The sequence below is a fragment of the Seriola lalandi genome, unplaced genomic scaffold, assembly GCF_002814215.2.
Source record: "Seriola lalandi dorsalis isolate HSWRI2012SDOR001 ecotype SW California unplaced genomic scaffold, Sedor1 jcf7180002053538, whole genome shotgun sequence".
NCBI lineage: Eukaryota > Metazoa > Chordata > Actinopteri > Carangiformes > Carangidae > Seriola > Seriola lalandi.
Window position 1 is genome coordinate 679,659 of NW_019524091.1, and position 25,575 is coordinate 705,233.

A 25,575-nucleotide genomic window follows, 5' to 3' on the forward strand; every position below is an offset into this window, starting at 1 on the left:
GGAGCTTTGGTGAGGGGAGAGGGATCATTTTTATGACTTTGTGAGTGTCTGCCTGGGATGGATAGGGTGTGTATGTGAGTTTTCATGTGTGAGGTGTGGACTCACTGCATGTCGGCTGTGTAATTTCTCCAGAAGGGTATAGTCTGTGCCTTTGGGGAAGCGACTCTCCTCATTGATAAGAGCCAACATGCCCAGTTTCTAAAGGGGAAACAGACAGAGGAGCAAACAGGGTGAAACACACCGTAGTCATGATTGAACTAGTTATAATCCTACTGGGACACATCTGGTAGCTTTTAGTATAACAATACATCCAGGAAACAGCATAGTAATTCATTCAGTTTTCTCTTTTATTTAGAAAGAGAGGGTTCACTGCGCAGGCACGTTATTCAGCAGCAACAATTTATTTTACATTCCTACATGTACATAAAGTCACACTAATTAACAGCAATCATCTAATAGAGGGCCACTTAGCCAAATCACAAGTCTGTCAGCAATAAAGTGGTTATAGTGTAGTATTTTTGCTTCCCTTAAATTTTCCAAGTTTGTGATTTTGACCTAGAAAGCTCACCTCTGCAGAGGCTCAAATTGGCTTCATGCTTCATCTCAGCCATACCTCTAACCGCCGACTGGTGTGCATTACTGTGCACACAACATGCAAAATGAGACTATATAATGATAGACTGGGAGATGGGGGTCAGCGTAAGAGTCACAGTGTGGCGTTTGGGTCAGCAGCACTCTGGCTGGCTGGCGGTTTGCGGTCGGTCGTGGTGGTGAGTTTGCTCTCTCAGGGCCTGACTGTCTGTTACCTTCTCTATGAGATCCAGACACTCTGCGTTATCCATCCAGTCTATGGCTTCCCACTGGATCCCCTCCCTGTGAAGACAAGCGTGTGCGCACACACACACACACACATACCCACCCACAAACACACACACACACACACACACACACACCATGTATATATATAAATATAAACAACTAGGAAGACACAATGGCTGTATTGTTCAGAATGAACATGTGATGAAATGAGCCATGTCCAGGCTGTTGGCCCATTATACAAGAAAACAACTGTCTGGGGGAGAATCTGAGCTGATTCCAAACCTCTGGCAGTTTGCCTGTATCGCCCTGAGCAGACCCAACCCCCACCCCTATCTATCTGTGGGACAGTCACTAGAACATGCAAATCCTTGTTTTATTTTCTATGTATCCACCAGCATACAAGCCTGATGTGCAGAAATGGATGTCTCCAACTGTTCTAGACATATCAAACATATTTACCTGTTGTATTCCAGCTGCTCCAGTGAGAAGATGTGTTTGTTGAAATACTCTTGGAGTTTCTCGTTGGCATAGTTGATATTAAACTGTTCAAACCGGTTCACCTACAGGACAAGAGAATTGTTTGGTTTTGTTACTATCTGTTCTGTAACCAACAGCAAGCACAACAAGATAAAAGCATGTATAACCCTTTCAAAATCATTTAAGAATGAAAAGGACGTGACCTTAGATGAGAGCCTCAGCTGGAAAAAGTAAGATTTAATCACTGAGTTAATCTGTTTGTCCAATTTAAAATCACTGTTCATTATCACTCCCAGATTTTTTACAGTGGGTTTTACATATGGTTCCAGGGAACACAGGTCCATATGAGAGGCATCACAGGCACCACTGGGTCCAAATTTCACTTTTACTCTCATTAAAGTTTAAAAAAACTGAAGGCCATCCAAGCTTCGATGTCCCTGAGACAGTCCAACAATGGTTTTGAAGAGTTTGCATCTTTCTGTTTAAAGGCAGGTAAATATGAGTGTCATCTACATAACAGTGCAACAAGATGTCATGTTTACTAAAAATTGACCCTAAGGAGGCCATGTAAAGATAAAATAGGATGGGCCCGAGAATTGAACCCTGAGGAATACTCCAGGCAAGAGATGAGGATACTGTGGTCCTACTGTGTCAAATGCAGCTGTCTAAAATGGCAGAAACCAGTCTTGAACACCTTAACAATGTCACGTATGTCTAAAACACAGTACAACTTTTTCCAATATTTTTGAAAGACACAGGAGTATGGAAATTGGTCTAAAACCGTAGGTGACTGAGGTGTCCAGATTGAATTTTTTTGAGCAAAGGTTGCACTACTGCATGCTTAAACCTGGTGCAACACCTGAACATGGCTGCTCAGAGTTATTCAGATGTTTGGTACAATAGTCTAAAAAAATCTCTTTAAAAAGGCGGCAGGGAGGGGTCAAGGTCTGTGGGACAAGCTGAGGATTTCATATGAGCAATAATTTCCTTTACAAGAGAAAGAGACACAGGCTCAAACTGGTTAAAACAGCAGAGCAAGTGACAGTGATGGATCCTTTAAAATGTCAAAAGACACCTGCAACTTGTCTCTATTCCACTTGTGTTCAGCTCTCCTGCATTCTCGTCTGACAGCACGAGTAGTGTCATGTACAGACAGTCCACCTTTCTCCACAGGGCAAAAAACACTGAAATCATAATGCCTTAATCTGAATAAAGCTGGAGTTTAAATCAGGTCATTTTTCAGGACAGCAGCTTGTACAGTTTAGCGGTTGAAGGATTTTTGGAATTCTCTCACTCCATCAGCTGCATCAGGTTTTTTATACAGCTCTCTGACCAGTGCCATCCTCTGTTACACTTGACAATGTAACATCAACAACAAGTTGACAACAAGATGACTTTCTTTCACCTCAAAGTTCTCAAAGCCGAAGATGTCCAGGATGCCGATGGACTTGAAGTTGTCTTTTCCTTTAATCTTCTGGTTAATCCTCATTATGATCCAGGAGAAACACTGAGAGTAAAGCGCCATGGCAACCGAGTCCCGCGAGTCCACTGCCTGCAAATCATGACATGAAGAGATGAGGGTTACCATGGATACCAAGTCAGGCATAAATAATAAGAGAGAGGAAACTTTGCAGACTCAAAACCCAGTATATTACCATATACATTTCATCAATTCTACCAGATGACGGTAAAAAATAATGGGAGATTTGATGGTTTGTATTTGTGTGTGTATGTGTGTGTGTGTGTGTGTGTGTGTGTGTGTGTGTGTGTGTGTGTGTGTGTGTGTGTGAGGCGACAGAGTCTGTAAAAAAATAGAGGTTTGGAGACAAAGGTGTGTTATGTCAGTGTCTGTCTGCAGGTAAGACGCTGTCTGTTTTCACAACAGACAGCATCTTTTATCACCTACATATCTCAGGAGTGACGCACTGCAGGCAGTATTTGTTATATTACAAAATCCAGTGAAAACAAAGGTAAATCAAAATATTATGTAAACATGTTTTCGTAGATATTTTTTTTAATACCCTGCACAACGACACAACACCTACTCTATATCACCTAAGGCCAAACAGCCCACCAGGGATAAACAGACAGAGGCAGTGACTTGAACATTTCAACATTATGTAACTTCCCTGTTAAAATAGTATTGCACATATACATCCATCCATCAATTAGCATTACAGCTTATCCTATGAGGGTACCCCACTCTCGCCTAATGTTATGTCGCGATGAGATACAAAGAAAAACAACCATTCACACTCACACCTACAAGGCAATGTAGATTCGCCAATCAACCTAACCTTAGGACTGTGGGAGGAAGCTGAAGGAGGATATGCAAACTCCACGCAGAAAGGTAATAGAGCTAATCACTGTCCCAATGCACCACCGTGCCGTATACATATATTTATTTATTTATTTATTTTATTATCATATATAATTTGCACATTACTGTATCTTAACTCGTTTCTGACAGCACAAACGATTGTAAGACAATTCAACACTATCAGAGAAAAAACTGAATCTGCTGATGAAGACAGTGAGATGTGGTCAGAAGTTTCCAAGTTTCCAGGGTTGAGAAAGAACTGTCAAATTCAGCTTCTAAGCCAAAATGGAAGCAAAGTCCAAAAGGTGCTTGAAACAGATGAAAGTTTGAACATTTACAGATCTGTAAAAGCAAACTCAAACTGCTAAGGAATACCACGTGATACGATTGAGAACAATTTCAGTGGACTTAGTGTTGTGATTGTTTTGTCAACCATCATAACTCGAGACATTACTTCTCTGATTGACGAGGTGCCTCTAAATCCACTCCAAAAACACATTTAAAAAAAATCTATTTCTAATCACCGTTTGACCCAGCTATGATTTTCTCCAGCTGCCACGAAGTCGGCCTCTCAGCCAGACACCATCTGTGTACGTACATAAAAAGCTTGAGCTTGCCAGCTACACTTCCTCCACAGGCATTGTGCTTGAATTGAAAACAAAACAAGAGTGTGGCGGTGTGTACTGTATTTGGGGCAACAATGCTCCTGGGCTTTTGGGTAATCCATCATACCCAGTCACCTCTTGCAACTAGCGGGTGTGAACAGAGTGCTGGTGGCTCCAGGATCTCCGTCACAGGGGTGAGAAGAATGGCTGTTTGTCCAGGATTTAGTGGAGGGGAGGGAGGCGGAGGGGGGAGGGAGGAGGGGAGGGGGCTACTGCAAGCAGTCGTGGGGTGGGTGACCCCTGGCCACTGTGAGAAGAAGCCATTCTTACCGACTCCAGGACTGGAATAATGAACTCTATTAAGAGACAAGCTGCTTCAAAGGCCAGGCAGAACAAGCAGCAGCAGGGTGACAGCACAAGGTCTTTGTCCGGTGATGAAAAGCGTTCTTGTGACTTTCGTGTCCCTGTGATAATAGTAAAGGTCCATTCTGCATATTCGCTGACATCTATGCATATGAGTGGGCCGAAAGCTTGAGCTCAGCCAAAAAGGATTGTGTCATGCATCAGAATGTTCTTGTGGCATATGGTGAAAAGGATAACACATGCAGACGAAGACTTGTGAAATATTCACATTAATTAGAGACAACAGCAAGAACGTTTGAAACAGAGAGAGAGAGAGAGAGAGAGAGAGAGACAGAGAGAGAGAGAGAGAGAGAGACACACACGAGTGAGTTATTGGGCCAGCGTCTTTGGGTGTCTGGCTGCGCTGCCTCCAGAGGAGAAGACTCTCGCTTCAGCCCCAGTCATTGGCTCTATTGTGCTTTTGACTCAGATCACTATCATGATGGCTTTATTGTGCCAGGAATCTGGCAGACAAAAAGCAGGAAATGGCTGGGAGTCACGCAAGGGATCTGGAGAGGCATGTGGGGGAGAGCGCCGGAGAAAGGCTGTGTGTGTCACCAGGACAGGGGAGGGAGAGGAGTGAGGATGGGGGGGTGGGAGTGTGTGGGGGTTGGGGGGTGGGGTTTACAAACAGGCATCTACTGTATGTTTCAGTGTCTTGACGGTGAAAACCTCTGGATGATCCCTAGTACCTAATATATTAGGCTGAAATCTGGGTAATAAGAAGGAGAAAGCAGGATTGTTGTGCGTTGGCTGTATGATTCTTTCATGAGCAGTGGAGGAGGAGGAAGTGGGTTCAGATGCGTTGTTACCTGCTCCACAGTGAGGGGTGAGCAGATCTCCTCTCCTCTGAGGATCATGGAGCGCTGGGTTAAGACCTCTGACAGCTGGAAGGAGTCCAGGCCGAGCAGTTCACTCACGTTACTGACCACTGAAACACACACAGACATAGATATACACTTCCACAATGTATGACAAACAGAGCGCAGACAGTTCAGGTGACTCCTATTGATGTCAAACAACAGATGTGACATACAGACTGTGATCCTATACAGTCTATAGGAAACTCCAATCTGTTGACTTCTGCAGTCACTGTAGTTCAGTGGTTCTTTGGAAAAGAGGTCAGACACAGCGAACAAAGGAGCCTTGAGCTCATGTTACAGCCTGTTCAGTGCTCTGTCTGCGAGTACAATGTCAATCAAACTCAGGGGCATGAGGAAAACTGCAGAGTGGTCCAACATCAGTGGTGAATTTATTATCTGCTTTAGAAAACAGAGATTTCCTACAATAAATTCCAGCAGAAATAACTGGTTGTTTTAACCGGGCTTAACCACTTAAAGCCACATGTTCCAAGTTTTCCACTTTCACAGCATCAAACTTTGATAAAATATTTTTTTTCAACTGTTTGATAAACATCACTTACATTTGGGATCTGTCTGGTCCAGAGCTTGCATGGATTTTAAGTTAGTAAGGTTCACCAAAGAGCTCATGAGGTTGAAAAGGTTGGCTGCTTGTTTGTCCTGATGCCAAAAGTAACTTGTTTGGTAAGCAGTGTGTTCTCATAATAATGATAATCCTTTTCCCAATGATTTCCTAATTTAGCACTCGATTACAAACAGGAACCTCAACTGCTCAATTTAAAGCTGAGTACATTTTCATTCATTATTCATTTAATATTGGAATTGGAATTCCCATGTTCATCTAACCTGCTGTGTGCCGACTGAAAGACTGTGTATGAAGTGCAAAGCGAGTGAGTGCGGTCTCTATTTGACCTCTATACTTATATACCGAATTACATAATTCTTTCTAGAAAATGATTAAGACATTACTCAGAAAATCACAGATGTGAAACATTCCCAGAAGTTCCTATTGTCACTTATATGTGTGCTTCAAAGTTTGAACACTGTGCTGCAGATTGAAGATGTGTGCAACACTTTTTTCAAGATCATTCTAACTGTGATAGTAGAGCTGTTATATATTATTATATATTGTAATATATACATACCCCCTTTTGAAGTGATCTGAGCTCCACCAGCAGTCATGAACTCAATGTTGCCCATCTGGAGGACAGCAGACAGCAACTTGAACACATCTCTGATCTCCTCCTCTGTGAATTCCATCACTTTCAAAGCCTCCTGCAACACAACACAGACACAGTTAGACAACATGTCAGACAAAACTCTAAAACCATGTGAGAGTAGGTAAACTTTTACTTTAACTTTTGCTTTGCGTTATAAAACAACACTGTTTAGAATTTGCCTCCAAAGCCAACACAATCAATATATCATGTTTCCCCCAGGTTTAACTTTGTGGAGGATGTGTCTCCGTCTTGTACAATACGCTCTTGATGAAGGGTTATGGCGCCCTCTGGAGGTAAAACATACAAATATCTAGTGCTACTTCCTCTTCTTCTTACCATCACATAGTCAAAGAGCTGCTTGTCATCCAGACTGCTGTCCTTCACACATCCTGACTGGCTCAGGTAGTGATATGACTCAGGACCTTCAGACAGTAAGTACATGTCTGCAACACAGAGAAAAGCAGACATTAACAATGACCGAAAGAACATTTAAGCCTGATAGGGCAAGAAAAAAATAAAATACACAACCAATTCTTCTGTATAACCTTGGTAGATCCTTTACTTTGTGTTACTCGTCTCTTACTGTAGCCTACAAAGCAACAATGCTGACCATCTGACAGTCCATCATGTGGCCTATAGATTTAGAGCTAGCTGGTAGAGCTACAGATAAATGTTTCAAAATGAAGTAAGAACCTCAAAAAGTAACATTAGCTCCCATTTGTTCACATCGTTGTAGGGTAGCTTTTCATTATTTTTGTGTCTATTTGATTATCTACAGTAAACTCACACCTGGCTTCCTACTATTTCGGATTATTCACCATTTAGCTCTAGAGCTAAAGTACATATTTTAATCATTTTGACACAAAATTGGTGACCTGCTATTACTATTGGGGGCGTAGAGTTTCTTAAGTTGTTAGTACCCTTGTAACCCCTTACTCTGGTGGCTATAGTTGGTCAAGAACGTTGAGCGTCCCTTTAGACTCTGCCAAAAACAAACCTCTGTGGTCTTTGTCAGCCCCTGCTAACAGCGCGTAGAAGATGTGGTAGTTTCTCTCTCCGGGATTCTGTCGAACCACACGGTTCTAGGAAAGAGAAAGAGAGGATGGTTAGAGGAAAACGTATTTTAATACTTTGGATTTTGCTGATGAATCTGGTAATACATATTACATGTTGGCAACTGAACGTTTAAAATCTGCACAAACTTACTTTTTCCAGCAAATCTGATTAATCATCGTCAAGGAGAACAATGAGAACTTTCAGTAACCGTGTCCTCTGGACCAGATGCTACAGAGATCTTATGTCTTTACAGAATATATTAGTGAACTTTTGAAGGATACAGTCGATGATGCAGCCTCCATGAATGTTCCCATTTTGGGAAAAGTGGAGCTGGATGAACTTCCCAAAGCGACTGGAGTTATTGTTGTACACAGTCTTAGCGTTCCCAAATGCTTCCATGATGGGGCTGGAGAGAGAGAGGAGGTCAAGACAATCAAATAATCTTCTGTTTGTTCCTCTGCCAAGGAACCTTTGAAATGTATCCAGCAATTGCCTATAACGCTTTCTACTCTGATGCAGATGTGGATCCAGATGCAGATTTAACATTTCTTAAAATTTTCTGCAGCCTTGATTGAAGTATGCACCCTAACACTATTATCTAGTTCCTAATGTTTTATACCTCCATACTGAGCCAACTGTATCAGTGACTAAAACATATTGGATATGTGAATGAAATCGAGCACATAAGGGCTTCCTCTCTGATCAGGGCTGTGGGTCGCCACAAACAGACGCAAACCAAACAAATACTTTTTGTTCAATCCTTAAATTCTGTGGTTTTTAAATGTTGGCAACCCAAAATGGTCTAAATTGTGTTTTAGAGGTTTCTCCATCCTGCCAATAATGCAATTTTGGTGGAGCCCTTATCAATCACTGGAACGAAATCAATTTCATTATCACAAGGATGACATCAAAGACTGAGTTAAACTAATCTTATTGACATTACTCAAATGTGGTTAGGACCGTGCCTTGGTGAGCTCATGGCGCAGGACAAACAGGACAAGATTCAACACAACATACTGATAAAGTCATATTGAAATAAACAAAATAATGAAAATAAAAGCTGACAACAAAATATATCTTAAAGGGCCAAATATTCATGATTCAGAGCAAATGCAAAATATCACAAATAATAACAAGGAAAACGTGTTTATTACTCTTCAACTTTTAAAATCATTCTTCAGAAAAGACAATTCAAACTATAACAGACCAAACAGTACCTGCTCTGGACAAGGGCCTGCTCCACCCTGGTGGTCCTCTCCGACGGAGGAGCACCTGCTGAGTTTTGACTCATCACGGAGAGAAACTTCAGCAGCAGCTTGGTGCTCTCTGTCTTCCCAGCACCACTCTCCCCACTGAAGACGCAACATGCACAGTCAGACAGGGAGAAGAGAGAATTTGGGGGAAAATGCCACATAAAATTCAAATTAAACGCAACATTCAGGGGAACTATGCGGCAATCAAATATCTGAAAGGGCTCGTTACTTAATCCATACTAAACGGCCTCTTATTTTCTCCTCAGTTCTCACCTGATGAGAACGCACTGACTGTCGTGCCTCTTCCACAGACAGCGGTAACACTCATTGGCCACAGCGAAGATATGAGGAGGCAGCTCCCCCATCTGGTGTTTGCTGTACAACTCCACTGCAGTGCCGTCATACAGTCCTGCTATCTGCTTGTAGGGGTTTACCGCTGCCAGGATAGAACCTATGTTAGTCTGAAGGAAATGTAAAAAACAGACACGAGGGTGAGGGAGAAAAGGGAAAGGAAGATTTAAAAAAAGGAAGGAAGGCAAAGAAGATTATCAGTGAAAGATGACAAAGAAAAAATGCTTTTAATCCATTTTAAACTAGGATTACCAAACATGGTACAAACATTTAACCTTTGTATGAGAGCTGCGGCACAATTACTTAACAATATCAGTTCAGCAGATTCACCCAGTTTCCTGTCTCCTTCCTCTGACACGTTACCTGTAGTCAGTAAGACTCTAACTACTGCGCATGGCCTAATTTGCACTGAGGGTGGTAGTATTTTAGGATCCGTTTCTCCTGCGCGGGCAATGCGCTTTGGGGAAAAGTGCCTCACAAAAGTGTGTTTGTGGGTCATCATAACGTTCTGTGATGCTGTGTAGACAGACCGGGTGCAACCTCTGGGATGAGATTAGGAGATAGGATTTCCAAAAACATAGTTACCATGTGTCTGTGGGCAGTGATTATTTTAATAAAGCCCAGATAAAGTTTCAAGGGAACGTCAGCGGACTTCGGTCATGAAAATAATCCTGGGTATGAGAATGGGTCAAACCAACATATCTGAGATCTGGCATTCTTAAAGGAAAAACTCAGCTCTTAATTTACAATTTCTTATTTCACCATGGTTTGAGGTTCACTGTTATCTGCATCATTTCGGTTTAAGTTAGTGATAATGTGTATTTCCTAGAACATCCAAACTTGTTTTATTCAGTGGTGACTGTGTACATGTAGTGGAGAGAGTGAGTACACCATTAATTTTTTTCTTTTTTTAATGAGGAAAAGGGGTCATGCTCCTTACTCAAAACACAACATCATATCTTACTGCTACATTGCACTTGCCTGAAATCAAAAAACGTATAAATGAACTTTGCTGCTGATGTTTGTGTGATGGTTGGAGAGTTGTTATACTCTGAAATCTCAGTCGAGCTGCGCTGCACATCGTAGTTCCCAGAAATAAGAAAAATACACCCCTGCACAACACAACAGACCCACAGAGGCCAGGTACATCACGGTGGTGAATGTGCTCACAGACTGAGACAGTGCGGTGCCTTACGTAGATGTTGTCTTTCTGGTAGCGCAGAAAGAGGTTGTGCATGATGGCGGCTTCATGCAGCTCTGCCAGTGTTGACATGTCCTCTACTCCGTGGACACTGCTGGGGTGCATCGGGTAGACCGTCTCTCTGTTCAGCTCTGCCTTCTGTAGGGAGAACACCTGCAACAACAACAACAACAACAACACACACACACACACACACACACACACACACACACACACACACATCCAAACAGTTCCCGGTTTGATTCATTGATATTTCAATTAAATGATTAACTGACATTTCAGGACCACAATGCACTGCTGTCAAGGTTAAGTGCACAGTTCATAACTTAACTTAGATGATGCAATAACCTCCTGAACACTTCCACTATCTCCTATCACAGGTAACAAAGGCAGCCGACACCCAGAAGCTCCAGGGTTTGAACAGCCCTTATGCAGAAGTGGAGCAGGAGGACAAGTTTACACACATGTGAATCAGACTGCTGGCACAACATCTCTCTCCCACTCTGACCGTAGCACGTGAATGCATGGATGACAGGCAGATTCAAGAGAAGATACAGGAATGACCGAGGTCAAAATGACAGACTTGATGTGTTCCTGCCTGTGCCTGCCGTCGGCATACCTGTACGGCAGCCAGAGAACACCTGTCTGACACATGCCCGGACCGCTCTCAGAGATTTGTTCGGTTACACTTTTCTCTCTCTGTACGATGAATCTATCGCATGTCACATTTCTGCAACGAGGCCAATTAGATGTGGTAGTGGTGAAGTAAATGTGATGACTGGAGATGTCCTTGTCTTGACTTTCAAGGCCCATTTTTAGATGTGAAATGGATCGAAAGGGAGAGGGAGAAAGACAGAGAGAGGGAGAGAGAGCGAGAGAGAGAGAGAGAAGATTTACGAGATCTCTCCAGTGACAGTGAAGCAGAAAAACAGTTCCACAAACCAACAGAGACAGACCCTCTGGTTATCAGAACTCTAATGGACGAGACGTGAGATAAGAGAACAGACAGACTACAACTGTGTTGGTCACTTGATGGGAAGCAGTGTGTAGATCAATACTGATGGACAAGGGGCTGGGGTTGCGGCATCCCAGCGCATTACTGCTGGCTCTTCTGGCATATTCAATTGTGTCCATTCCAGAGAGCTGCTGAGTCAGCACAGAGGGCCTGCTGGGGCTCTGTGGGAGCTGCTGATTGAGGGTAGACAAAGGTTTAAAAGGGTTTAATTGATTATTTGAAGGTGCAACTAATAAATCTGAGGTTTTCCTTTTTGTATTGGACAAGTACTGTTTTGAAATGGAGCCCTTAATGCAGTGGAGTTGAGCCGAGGTGAAAGATGGTAAAACGCGCCGTAAAGCTAAAGGGTAACTGATAATTCTCTGTGGGTTCTCACTACTAAGTGACACCCTTACACACAGTCATTTGACCTATTGTTAATATTGAAATATTGATTGGTGTAGCTTTAACAAAGTCAGTGGCTTCACAAAAAAGCCTTAAGACCTTCCATTACCGTCTTTGTTGTTAAATCATAGACAGTGCGGCACCAAATCTGTTTTGTATTATGCAATCTCCTCTTTTAGTACACTTATCCAAATACAGGTATTTAATAGGAAACATACACACTACAGATAAATACATAGGATATGAGTCAGCTGCATGAAGATGTGACTGAAGAAACCATCCTCTATGTCATAATGTATCTGTGTCTCATCCTACACATTACAGATGTGTAGCACGTCCATTTCAGCTATAGATGGCCGATAGAGAATGGGCGTACACTGAGACATAAGCACAATAACAATGCAGTCCACAGTGGGTTGGTGCATATTTTCGTGGTATTAGAGTTTGTGAAAGGCTGACGTCTTTGGGGAGAGAAGCAGCACGAGCGGTGATGTCATCCATCGAGCAGAAGCTTGCAGATTTACAGCCAGATGTCCTTAAACATTTGGCTTTAACTCCACTCGCTAACTGGCCTGGATTCACCAGGCAGGGCCAAACTGACTAATAAATCACACAGGCTTTTCTCTTGTTTCACATCCTTAATCAGCATTATCATTTTACGTTCAAATACATCAGTCACTTAATGTGATTGATATCGTTATCCACACCTGGGCACAGCATTGCCATTGACTTATACAGGATAATATACTGATTATCATATATGTAGATGAAAAGGGACAAGAATGTGCTGCAAACCAGGAAGTATCACCCGCTCTCGGATCCGAGTTCATTTTCTGCTGACACTGATGGAGAGACGCTGTGTCCAACATCCAATCAAATAAACCACAGATATCTGGGCTACGTCTTCTGCGCGTGTTAGCATTCTTTACATTCCCAAAGCGCAAGTTCAAAGTTGCACTGAGGTGGTTGGAAGCGAAGATAATACGGGATAACAAACAACTGGGAGAGGCTGCGGGACAACATTAAATTCTCAATTTCACCTCAAGTTTCATAGCTGTTTCAGCCAAACACAACATGAGCTGTGAGCTTGGAAAGCACCGTCACCACCTCCGCTGGAAATATACATATATCCCAAAGGAGAGGGGTTGTTTGTTCATATCTTCGAGTGTATGCATCTATAGGCGTGGGTGCAGATTCGCTATGCGTTTGTCTGTCTCTGCATCATATGGTATGACCTTTGTTTTTGATCTTCCTCAGATAACTAACTGTTCAGATTTCACAGCATGAGCCTCAGGGACTTTTTTCAGAGATTCTAAAGAGAAAACTGGAACTGGAGTTTCCAGCATCAAAAGAGGTTTCACATTCCTCTGTTTTGCCCATATGTGTCCTTTTATTGCTTGGTTTCATTGTTGGTTTCATTCCTGTGAGATAAGTCACTGAGCTCTGTCCTTGTAGCCAAAGCAGTTCTTATCAATATCTATTCATCTTTTCATAAATTTGTTTCCAGATAATTGCCTGACTAAACAACATCCTGTTTATACAGCTAAAGGGAATCTAAGATTAAACATGAGGGCAGATGAGGTCTAGACTTATACTTCTTATTGTTTCCACTTCAATCTGGATGAGGTGCAATAATGGTCTTAGTGCCCATTATAACCATCAGACATACTGGAACATTTTCCCTGTGGGAGTTGTGAAGCAGTCAGCCTCTGCCCCATGTGATGCTACCAAAAACACTCCAACCACGGCTTGACTAATCCAACCCAGTGATGTAACACTGTGTGTCCACTGTTAATTGATTTTCAACTTCCAAAAGACCAATTAGATCACAGTTTGAATCAATGAATTTGCTCTGGGTTCATAATCAAAACTCATCAACCAAATCAAATTTATTTGGAGCACAAATTGGTTTTAATTAAAGTGAATATTTCCTTCCTGGTCGTGATTTAAGTCAGTGCATGTCAGACAATTATCACAACTCACATGGGGGACACAGCATCATCAATGTTAATGATATGAGCGCTGTAATGGTGGCCGGAGCTACAACAACATGCAACAACATGTGACTTGTGATTGATTAGTGAAAATGTTCACTGTAAAAAAAAAAAAAAAAAAAAAAAAAAAAAAATCAATCCTTTCCAAATGGAGCCGGGTGCCGACACTATAGTTACGCTACACAGGTCAAGAGGCTGCACACAAAACACCAGACGTCTCAGTGTTGATTGAAACTATTGAGTTCAAAAACCCACCGAATCTTACACAGCTCCAAAAGCTGTACACTGGACAGAGGGTGTGTCCTGGATAACTTGTGTTCATTTTAATCTATTATCTTCTGTATATTTTGTTCTTCATAACAGAAGTCAACAGACAAATAGTAAATAGAGGTATACAGTATTTTGTCCAAAGAGACATTTCAAAGATTAAATAGAAAATATAATATTCAATGTAGTAAAATATCCATTCTCTGGTTCTCCACTGTGAGGATTTGCTTCTTTTCTTTGTGACAGTAAATGACAGCGATATAGGTTTTAGACTGATGGTCAGACAAAGCAAGCAAAGTCTCACTGAAATGATACAGACTAAATAGTGGGAGCAGCTTTTTCTGATGATGACGTCATAGTATCCGTCTGAATTTTAAAACTTTCTTGCAGCTGTAACGTTCCTTCCTTTTGTTTCCACCTCACTGAAACCACACCCTGCTGCTGCTTTGTTCACCCAGCTCTGCTGAATATTCACATATAGGCGGGGTCAGGCTCAGTGACTCAGAGGACTTATGCTATACTGGGGCATTTATTCAGACCTTTAGAAATAGCACATGGGCAGAAACAAAATCACAGGCTTGTGGACACAAACACAGTTTTGTTTATCACTGTCTGTTTGTGCCTCCCTCTCGTTTTCTTTTTTTTTTCACTCTGTCTGACTCTCTCTCTGTCTTACAGTGAATCCATCTGTTGAAGGGGGATCCCGCCCAGACCTGGGGGGATATGAGGGGGAGCAGAGGGGGTTAGGCTTATTAACGGGTGAAAACTGTGCGGAAAAAAAACATAACAGAGAGAGAATTTCACATTACAACCAGCTCAAAAAAACAGACAACAACTTTCTTATTGATATTGCCTAATTTGGCAGACAGCAAACCCAATCCTATAAATATTTGTTTACCACACACTCAGACACAGATACTCATAATAATGTTTGTGTGAGCATGTTGCTTATCACGCTAATGAATGCACATCACTGACATTAAGGTTCACATAATGGCTCCATTGACTAACAATCCAGAAAACACTGAGGGGCCATCAATGACCTATTTAAACCTCACAGACTGTATGGCTACAGGGCCTGGACTACTTGGGAGGAGAGAAGTCTCATGTCTTTCATTCAGGCTAAAAGACAATTTGTTAAGAGCAAAAGAAATACCTGAAGAGAGAGCAAAGGGTTTATGGTATGAGCTATATGTATGTGAGCAATATGCACTGTGCAATATGTGCCAAATGATTCATGCGTAAAAATGGTATTTGGGCCTTGTAGAACAACACAGTCTAAGATCGTTTTATTGTTCTATAAGATGAAGATGACATCACCAGCAGCAGCTATTTAGTTCAGGTGACAGAGGCTTCCTGCTTTTCTTTACATGTGCACCCGTCTGGGGATAACTCACACACTGTTAATCCAGCTGGTGCCATCTGGCCACAGAAAACACACATACACACACACACACACACACACACACACACACACACACACACACACACACACACACACACACACACACACACACACACGGATGCACTCAAACACACATCGCCACAAGACATTCAGCTCTCAGCTTCAGTGTGTGTGCTGCATCTTCAGGCCCACTCAGGTCTGTGGTGTATCACGGATGAGACAGTGATGAATGCTGATATGATGGTTAATGTGAAAGCAGCCAGCTCAGTTTGTTAAAGCCGAGACAGTGTATGTAAGGACGCTCTCCGGAGTCTGCAAGCTGAGCTCTCAGACAGGGAGCAGCAACCCAGTATGAGCTCTGAAGCAATGAATAATGGTATATACCACTCCCTGAGGGGAAAATGTTGCCAGGATACATTTACCAAACCCGTGGGTGTGAAAACACCAGGGCACAGACAAAGACAGACTGACGGAAAACTCATATGAATAATAGTGTGATTTTTATAGAGGAGAAGGATTAAGTGAAAGATTGTGACTAGATCAGTAGATGCCAATAAACCTCAGCAGATATGTAATCCAGGAATAGGGATCACATAAGGTCAGCCAGGGATCCTGGAGGTGGAGACAGTCAGTTTCTCGGTCTCACATTCCTGTCATTGTGGCTGCATAGTCTTAGGACTTGGACACAGAGGAAGCATCCACATGTCTGGCCTGATGACTAACACATCCTGAGCTCACATATGAGGATCATATGAGTACACAGTCAAGCTTCAGGTCAGCTGCAACGCTGTGGTCCAAATCAGTCCCAAAAATGCCATGCCACGCAACCTCAGTGTTATTCTTTTGAAGGTGGTGAGATGTTTTTTAGACCGAGTACAGCATCTGTGGTATTCAGTTATATTTAGACAATAAATAAGAAGTGGGGGTCTCATTCCTTACTCAACCTCTGACCTGGTGCTGTGATAGATGGGGTTTCCATTGGTCAGAGACACCCCCTACCCCTCTTACAACACATGGTTGACTTCTCACACTTCAACCATCCCCACCACTCACACACTCACCACCCTCTCACACATCTTTTTATAAAACTCTACCTTTGATACAAAACACAGGATCCGAACCGATCCGATACAATACGATGCAACTCTTCTTCTTTACCATAAATATTAGCAAAACAAGATGCTCTGGATATCTACTTTCATCCTCAGTGGGACAAAACAACGGCATTTTTTCTTTTGTCCATTTCAGTAATTTTTTGTGAAATAGTATTAACTTGATGTGGAATATTGCAGCTTAACATTATAATGTTATTAGCTTAACATGTTAATAAGCACTTAAATATTCAGACATCCAGGAGCCACAGAACAACATAAGCATTTATTTAAAGTTGTGTTTGACTGACAACTTTAAGTGCAATATTCACTCTTCCTGCAGCCCTTTGTTACACTGACGAGAGCAGTGAGAACGTTGCCAGACATAATGCCAATATGCTAAAAAAGCTCCCATGAGCCACGGGCGTCCTTCTTCAGATCACCAGATCTCCAGTGAAGGAATAACACGGAGCCTTGGCTCATGGTTGGGATGACAGATGTGTGGCAGAGGCTGGATGTGGAAATTATGCTATATGTCTTGATCCTGTGGACAGAATTAGTCCTTGGGCCATACCTTGTTCCTTCCCAAGGCCCTGATCCGATCAAAGACCTGCGGCTGAGTTCAAGTTTGGAGCTAATGGACAATTGTATACCCTGTTCATCTCTTTTTTTTATGTATAAAAGCATTCCGCAAGATAAGAGCTGTGCTGGAAGCTCTGTTTTGATCTACACTCTCCGACTCCCCTTCTAACATTGTGTTAGAAGCTATTTTTTTTAAACGTCCATCGTCACCACTCTCTCTCTCTGTCTGTCTGTCTGTCTGTCTCTCTCTCTCTCTCTCTCTCTCTCTCTCTCTGTCGCTCTAACAGGATTTCCTCCAGACACAAAGACCACCATGCACTGCCAAACAGATAAGCTCAGGCCAATGACTTGTCACAAGGAGCCCATTCCTGTCATTCTTACTTTATTACAAAAGGTGTTGATCCCACAGCTGAGTCCTGACATGAAACATGTGTGCAAACAATTAACTCTCTCATATACACTGCACTACTCCCTTCATATATTATAGTTCACCCCTGTACATTTTAACAGAAACCGAGGGCAGATTTTACATGTACACTCATCAGTCATAGCCTATGAGATATTTGGTGTTAAGCTTAATGTACTGATATGATTTTTTTTACAGGCTTTGGCTTCAAAAAGCATTTCCTTGCCTTAAGGGTGGTCTTGCAAACATCGTGTGAATCCCTAATGCTCCTTGGTGCAGAGAGCACACAGATGAAGGTTTGAAGTGAATCATTGGCAGCATTAATGGTTCAGCGGGGGAAAAATAAGTATTCTTACCTTCCCATAGTCGGTGGTGAGGACCAGGGAGGAATCATCACAAGAGCTGACGGTGGAGGGGAGGAGCTGCTCTTTGTGTCTCAGCCAGACACGGGCCCCCTGCAACACAATAGCCAGCAAAACACCATTAGCATCTGGACACAGGACTCATATTGGAGTCATCCGTTTCATAAAAAACTATGGACATTTGCATTTCAAACACATTTTAGAAACTAAGCCGATGCTATTGACACATGTGTAGCCCATTACTAGAAACCAAGGAAGGCAAAGGTCAAACCAGAAATAAATAAAAGAAATATTCCTGGCCATATTTAGGTTTATTTTGGATGTGTCAGGTGAGTAATACTGTAACTGTTTAGTTAGAAGAGTCAGCAGAAAGTACGCCCTCTGGTTTTCTTCTCTCACTGTCTTTTTCCATTTTCCCTTTTTCTCTGCTTTGCCACATAGCTACTTGCTCACCACACCAGACTGGCACAGTTATACTCTTATTAAACTGTCATTGACATTTAGTGGAGAAACGTTGTTTGCCAGGCCTGCATGCTGAGGGTGTGCCTGAGACTAAAACTACCACTCAGAGAAATACAAACTCAGTAAAACTGTCGGAAAGACTTTCAGTCTTTGATTGTGGGGCTAATTTACTCCATAAAGGAGAAGAATATTGCCGTAAGTGAGCGTTTGCCACTTTAGCAAATCAATCAATACAAATGTTTCTCTGCCTACTATCCTTTCTTCTTTTCTACATTTCAATGGGGCAAACCACAGCACACACTTCTCAGCATTTACTCAGATCAGACCCTGGTTCCAGACAGAGATAAACACCAACTCTACAGCTGATCTGGGCGGCCTGGTCTCCTGTGTTTGTGTATCCATGTGAAGTCACTGACCTTCCCAGACATGTTTGTTAGCAGCTCAGTAACCGGGAGCAATAACAGGAATCTGAGGCTGATTACTCAAACGGTCATTTCCTTACAGTGGTGGAAGATACACTTTTAAATGAGAACACCTCTGCAGTCTTATATGGTAGTGTGACTGAATCCACATTTGTCAGGGTAAAGAAAAACAAAAAAAACCCTTTACATTACATTACTTACATTTTAGAAAATGTGCTTATTTGCTTTCTTGTCAAGAGTGAAGATACGACTCTCATGTCTATCTGTTAAAATCAAGGTTACAGCCGGTGGCTGGTTAGCTTAGCTTAGCATAAAGACTGGTGACAGACGGAAACAGCTAGCCTGGCTGTGTTCTACTTCAAAAGGTAACAAAATTTGTCCACCTCAGTCTATTCTCTTAACTATAAGTAATGTGACCCAAATTGAACATTTTGGTTTTGAATGTCAGACTTACAGGCTATACAGTATAAAGAGATTTGACCTGAAAGTCACCCTCTCTTGCAAGAAGCTTTGACCAACTAAACACCGTTATTCATCAAAAGTGCCACCATCACGGTGGCCGGGGTAAACACAGAGCAAAAGGGAATTGTGTGTCCAACAGAGCATAAAAGTGGAGAAATCAATATGCATGGATTCCTCTAGGAAACCTTATACAAGGTCACCACTTCCAGACATCAATCCTCATTAAGTATTAACAACAGGCTGCCACGTGTGCACACACACACACTCACATTTACAAGGCACAAATGCGTTTGCTTCCAGTGTCAGGACAAAGATCGAGATGCTTTGGTTTAATACACAAGATGTTTATGTGAAATACATTCTGCTGAATCACAGAGACAAAGAGGGAACTAGTCCAACATAAAGAATTATTCAGAATCCATTAAATTAACTTTCTCTACAGCTCAGAGTGATGACTGGCCTCTGGTCTTTCCTTTATTTTGTGATTAAGTCTTCCTTCTTAGACAAAGGGTCACTCAGTCCAACCAGCCAGTCTGAAAACCTACTTCCATCATCAAGGATTTTTTTTTCAGTCAGCCAATGGAGCGCAGCTAAATAATGTGGCTCTCTCAAACCACAGGGGACAGCGGTGAGTGGGATAAAGGGGTCGTGTAAATTAGGAGGAGGCTGAGGGGGGAGAGAGAGAGAGAGAGAGAGAGGGAAAAAGAGGAAGGGTGCAGACACCTGATAATGTCCCGCCTCCTATTGTCTGGAAAAAGAGGCAGACAAACATCAGGACACAAATATAACAGAGGTATTCACCGACACGTGGCCTCACATTAACGCAGTTTCCATCTAATGTAAGACGATTGGTGACATCCAAACCAGTGACCAACTGTGTCTGCCTGGTACCAGTTTGGCATGCACGGACTGTTCAGTGAAAAGCTGCTTCACATGAGTTCACTGAAGTCCAGTGAGGAGATTAATAGTGCTTACTCTATAGATTTTAAGAAGCTCAGTTGCTGTTATGTAACTGGAAATCACAGGGGCTTGAATTAGGCCGAATATTACTGGTACTCTTCATTTTGTGGAGGTTTATTTTATGTGTTTGTAACTGGAACAGTGGAGCTGACAAACTGCAGAAACATGCAGGGAGTAGGTTGTAGTAATAGGTAATTACATGATTTGTTAAATAGAATAAGACAGCAGGCAAGTCATGACATGGAAAACAGTGGGATGGTCTATAATACAGTGTATTTGTACACCACAACCCAGTGTTGCTGCTATTAAGAAATTTCAGTGACGCAAAATAGTAAAGGAACATTTTTTCCGAGAACTTGGTCCAGTAGCTGAGTCAGAACCTTGGAGGTTCTCCAATCATATGAACAGGGACTTTTTCTCAAGAAAAGATGCCTAGTCACTAGCTGAAAGATGAAGACAGATAAAACTCTCCAGACAGCATGCTTTTCAGTAATTCACATAATAAACGGTTCATTGAGTGAGTCAACAGTAGGCTATATGTTAAACCAAAAGTCAGCAACAAACTGACCCATGGAGACGCTAATGCTGGCTTGGCTTGCTGCACCAGCATCTGCGCAGTGACTTGCTCTCTGGAGAACTGCCCACCAGGCACTATAATTAAAATTGGGCAAAAACAGCTACATCAGTACTACAACAAATCATTTTTTACCTCACATGTGTTTTGTTTGGCATAGAGGTTTTTATTCATCTGAACATTTTAACATGAAAAAATATGGACTCTATTTTTTGACATAATACTCTAGCAGTATAATTCTAAAAATAGAAAAAAAAACAGTTAAAGTAACATCTAAAGGCAACTATGCAAACATAAAAAACAGTCAATTAAAAACCCCTGTTCTCTGAGACGTTGCACCCTTAATGTAAACAAATTTAACTGTTGAGCTCACATTTGTGAGATTTGAACTCTTCAAAATACACACACTTGACACAGAGTCATCACAGAATGAGGAAGCATTCATCAGTTTGTCTTGTGAAAGTAAAAGTCAGCTGAAATGTAATGGTGTGCCAGGTGAAATAAAGGCCATTAGCTGTGGGGAATGGTAATTTTATCCCACAAACATATTGACATGTAGGTATGTCTTAAATAAACACAGGCATTTGTCTGGTTAACTATCAGCCAGTAAGGTCTAAGTTGGTAGAAGTGGTGGGGTTCTCCAGGGACTAAACAACTCAAGAAAGCCAAGAACACCAGATGTGTTTGTCCATTTGTTTGTGTCTTTGTATATGTGAGCGCGCGTGTGTGTGTGTGTCTAAAGTCTCTGAAGCCAGAGGGTATAAAGTCGGGATGAATTGTCTCAGCAACAGATGGTCTCACTAAAACTCCTCCCCCTTGTCCCCTCCATCTTCAGGAGCGCCGTCACTAAGTCAAGACAAAGGCAGCCACCTCTGACTGAGAGCTCAGAAGTTAACCAGGCAGAAATATCCCAAACAAAGGCCAGCTGGGACGCAAAGGGACACAAGTATCAGACTTGAATCACCTGCTGTAGCACAACTGACTACCCTGACTAAACTATAGAAACAATATGTGAACTTCTCACATAATAATCATCGGAAAGAATCGTGCTCACTTGCTAATGAAGCACAGTCTTCACAGGGTTTAATTATCAGGTGTCAGTTAACTCTCGTGCCTTTGGTAACCAGGTGTTTCAATAGCCCCATTAAAAAAAACACAGCTGATGCTGCTGCCATGACATTTCCAGCTCGGGCTAATTTCAAATTCTTAATGCTGCATGTCACTGAGCATGTGTAGCCCTGCTGAGGCTGAACCGACTGACAATGGTGATCTGATCCACTGACACGGGCTGCACAGCGACGTCCCATCATGCTTTCTGACACAAGAAACCACTCGGGCTGAATGATGTGATCTCGGAGCTGGAGGCTTGAGTTTCTGATGCTTGCATACTGACATCCAGCTCAGAGATTTGCTAATGAACGTGCCTTAAATATTTAAGGGCATACACAGTACAAGGTGCCAAGGCTCTTTCTCTGCTGTCTGGCGTAGCATGAGCGCAGTGGGTATCAGGTGATCGCATCAGCTGGAACAAAAGAAAGCTAATTAACTCAGCCTGACTTGGACACAGTTGAACAATAAGTTATGATAAGATAATTTCTTGGATCATAGTGTGGTTTCAGGGCGAGGTGAGTGAACGCCTGTCCAGGCAGCGGACAGCAGCGACCGGCTGCTGGTGTTGCAGTTAGGGCCGACTGCTGGCCAGGACAGACGGCTGGCTGAGGGATGAGTACAACCAGCTTGAGAAGCATCTCGCGGAGGATAAACGATTCCACCAGGAACACGCACAAAGGCCAAACTCTAACTGTTGCTGCTTTCACTTATCATTTTCAAATTTCCTCTTTTCTGTCTCTTCATTTATGTTGTTTTTTATATATTTGCTTTGCAATCTTGTTTCAGCACTAACTCTAAGTTCTCTATGACCTACTGTATCCCATTTAGAAACAGATGTTCAGAAATACATCTAAAATTCTGGTTCAGCTCGCCTTCTACGCCACAAATACCAAGACGTACCCACATTACCACAAGAATAGAGAAGCGTAAGGCCAAGTCACTAACCCTCTGTGACCCTACTCAGTGTGCCTGGACAGATGTGCAGTCCTGGACAATGAGTGGCTTGGTGACCTGCACTTAAAAAGGTCAAACAGCATATTGACGCTTGATGCTTTCATGTATATTCATAAGAAATAAATAAAAATGACTTTGCACACTGAAATATTTTAAGATAAGATTTTAAGATTTAATAAGTTAAGATATTTCCCTAACTTGCATGGCTTTAGAGTGCAGGCTGAGGCTCGTGCAGACGTGAGGGAAGACTATGAAGAAACCCATGTCATAGTCTGAACAGCACATGCAGAGATGGTGTAAAGGCTGTCGGTTTTCATATTTCTCAGTTACGAGGCTTTTTAATTTGGTTGCAACGGCTTTACACAGAATAATAAAGTCACAGGAATGTTTGTAGCCAGCAGTATTTCAAAGCCAGGTTAACAATGGAGAAATCTATTGCTTTATTCATTAAAAAAGGAACCTAAGCCAAATTCAGGGACTGTAACCAAATCTCCTGAATGCTGAGTGAGTGGAATGAGGAGGAATCCGCCAAGTAGCTGGTGAGATTAAACAAGTAGGCTGAGCGCGGCTGGGAGGGGAATCTGGGCAAAGGTCCCTCTGGGTCTTTGGCCACAAGATTTTCAGTGAGGCAAAAGCTGTACATCCCACGAACAGTAAAACCTCAGCAGAAAGTTACTGGAAACAATTTCACGTCGCAACCTCAGGAAGACAGATAGCCTATTAATTATCTTATCAGCACAACAATTTAATTGGTCTTTGTCACACAAAATGAAAATGAAAACTAGTTCACTGAATTTAAATGTTTTCATACATTTTCTGCATGTATGTGTTAAACTAATGATATTTTTTCTGCTGTTCTGCTGTGCAGCTCCCACTCAGCCAGTCAGGGGTTAAGTGCCATTCTCTTCAGACGTGGTTATTGAGGGAAACGAAAAGTGTTTCATTCGCTCTCTTGCACAGATTTTCCATGGATTCAGTCTTGCAGCTCTCAGCTAACATACTTAGCATGAGGTCACCGTTATCAGGCCCATCACATAGTATATAATTACTAAGCATTTTAAAGAATAAATAATTCACAGCGATTTAATACCAATGTGCCTCTGCATGCCCCTTTTATATCTTCTTGTTTCTTTGTTTCCCTGCTGCCACTGTTGTGTCTGCCTGCTGCACAGGGTACAGCCAGTGCCCGCAGCCAGCATGGGGTGAGGGTGGGGAAGGGCAGGGTGGGTGACCGAGGGAAGAAATCAGATGATTAAAAGCAACCTCTAACATCTGTGCTGGAAGACGCATGAATTAATGATGGAGGGAGCAGCTGATCAGAAATTAGCTAATGGAGGAGGAGGAGTCCCATGGGGATGCGGGTTTCCCCCAGTCTGTTGTGAAAGGGGTGGGGGTGGTGGTGGGGGGGCAAAAAGGGTGGAGGGTTCAGTACATCAATTGTTCTTGAGTCCCAGGAACTGCCTGAGCCCCCCGCAGAGGAAGCTAAAAACAGACTTTAAGCAGGATGGCCTGAAGGCAGCGGCCTCATCAGTTAACACTGTGAGGCGACGAGACATGTGGCTCAGTAACTCACTGATGTCATGCATCATTTTCATTATCAAAGGCTGGTTTTGTTAAAGCAGAATGTCAGTTAATGATTAAGTTACAAATGAAACCGTGTCACTAGGTTAATAGAAATGAAACACATGAAGTGCAGCAACAATTTGTAACGTCATCACTGTCCTATAAGCTGTTTTCCTTATCACGCATTATCATTCCGGCGAGTAAAGCAAGTGTGCGGTGGTTTGTGTGTTGGTGCAGGAGCATGTGTGTTATGTGTGCGTCTGTGTCTGCTTTATTTTGCAGTGTGTACAGTATGTCTGCTGTCTGTCTATCCCTGTCTCTGTGTCGGGGCGGGGTTAGACAGAACCTCCCCCATCATCATCTGATGGTGCTACTCTGTCGTGTTGCTAATGAGTGTATTGAGGAGAATTTGCATAATAAATCACGTCTTCAGGAGCACGACAGAAAGAAGAGGAACACTTGAAACTTTGCCACACACTCCACTCCCGGCACAGTGTCCTGCTACATCCTTATCCTGTGTGGACATATTTCCCTTCCATCGCTCTTAGTATTAGTATGATCCTGTGCTCAGGGTAATGACACACACAGAAAAGGTTAAATGATGCGATTACTGCAGATTTGATTGGATTTTCAGCAAAGCTTCATGACGTAGAATATCTACAGAGCTACCTGCCTTGTCACCTAACCTTCTCTGCACTGTCATATATGTGGCCTGGGTCACACAGCAGGGATCCCACAGATATTCCAGGAATGCTGCTCAGTCAGGACCGTAAGAGACAGAGGATGTGTGTGTCTGACCGTGTGAGACGTCACTCTTGTTACACTGCCTTTTACCTTCACTCTTATTTCATGCTGTCCCAGAGTGATTGTTCTGAATACCGGGTTAATAATTTTGGACAGTTCTTACATTGCTGGCACAATTAACTGTTTAATTAAATGACTTAAAAAGGAATCTCCAATCGAGTAATCATTGAAGTTATTGATCACGTAAAAAGAAA

The 25,575-nt window shown here is 42.4% G+C and overlaps 1 protein-coding gene across 1 annotated transcript in view; it reads right to left on the bottom strand.

The window, feature by feature from the left end:
* myo10l3 (myosin X, like 3) overlaps positions 1–25,575 on the bottom strand; it is a 54,819-nt gene that overhangs the window by 21,966 nt on the left and 7,278 nt on the right. The window contains exons 2-15 of the mRNA XM_023401215.2: positions 18,065–18,163; positions 10,559–10,717; positions 9,286–9,473; positions 8,977–9,111; positions 8,041–8,165; positions 7,910–7,923; positions 7,701–7,785; positions 7,040–7,146; positions 6,629–6,758; positions 5,436–5,554; positions 2,702–2,848; positions 1,279–1,379; positions 807–873; positions 106–198 (exon numbers count right to left, since the gene is read on the bottom strand). Of these exons, the coding sequence (XP_023256983.1) occupies positions 106–198; positions 807–873; positions 1,279–1,379; positions 2,702–2,848; positions 5,436–5,554; positions 6,629–6,758; positions 7,040–7,146; positions 7,701–7,785; positions 7,910–7,923; positions 8,041–8,165; positions 8,977–9,111; positions 9,286–9,473; positions 10,559–10,717; positions 18,065–18,163 (1,569 nt within the window). The remainder of the gene's footprint in view (positions 1–105; positions 199–806; positions 874–1,278; positions 1,380–2,701; positions 2,849–5,435; positions 5,555–6,628; positions 6,759–7,039; positions 7,147–7,700; positions 7,786–7,909; positions 7,924–8,040; positions 8,166–8,976; positions 9,112–9,285; positions 9,474–10,558; positions 10,718–18,064; positions 18,164–25,575) is intronic.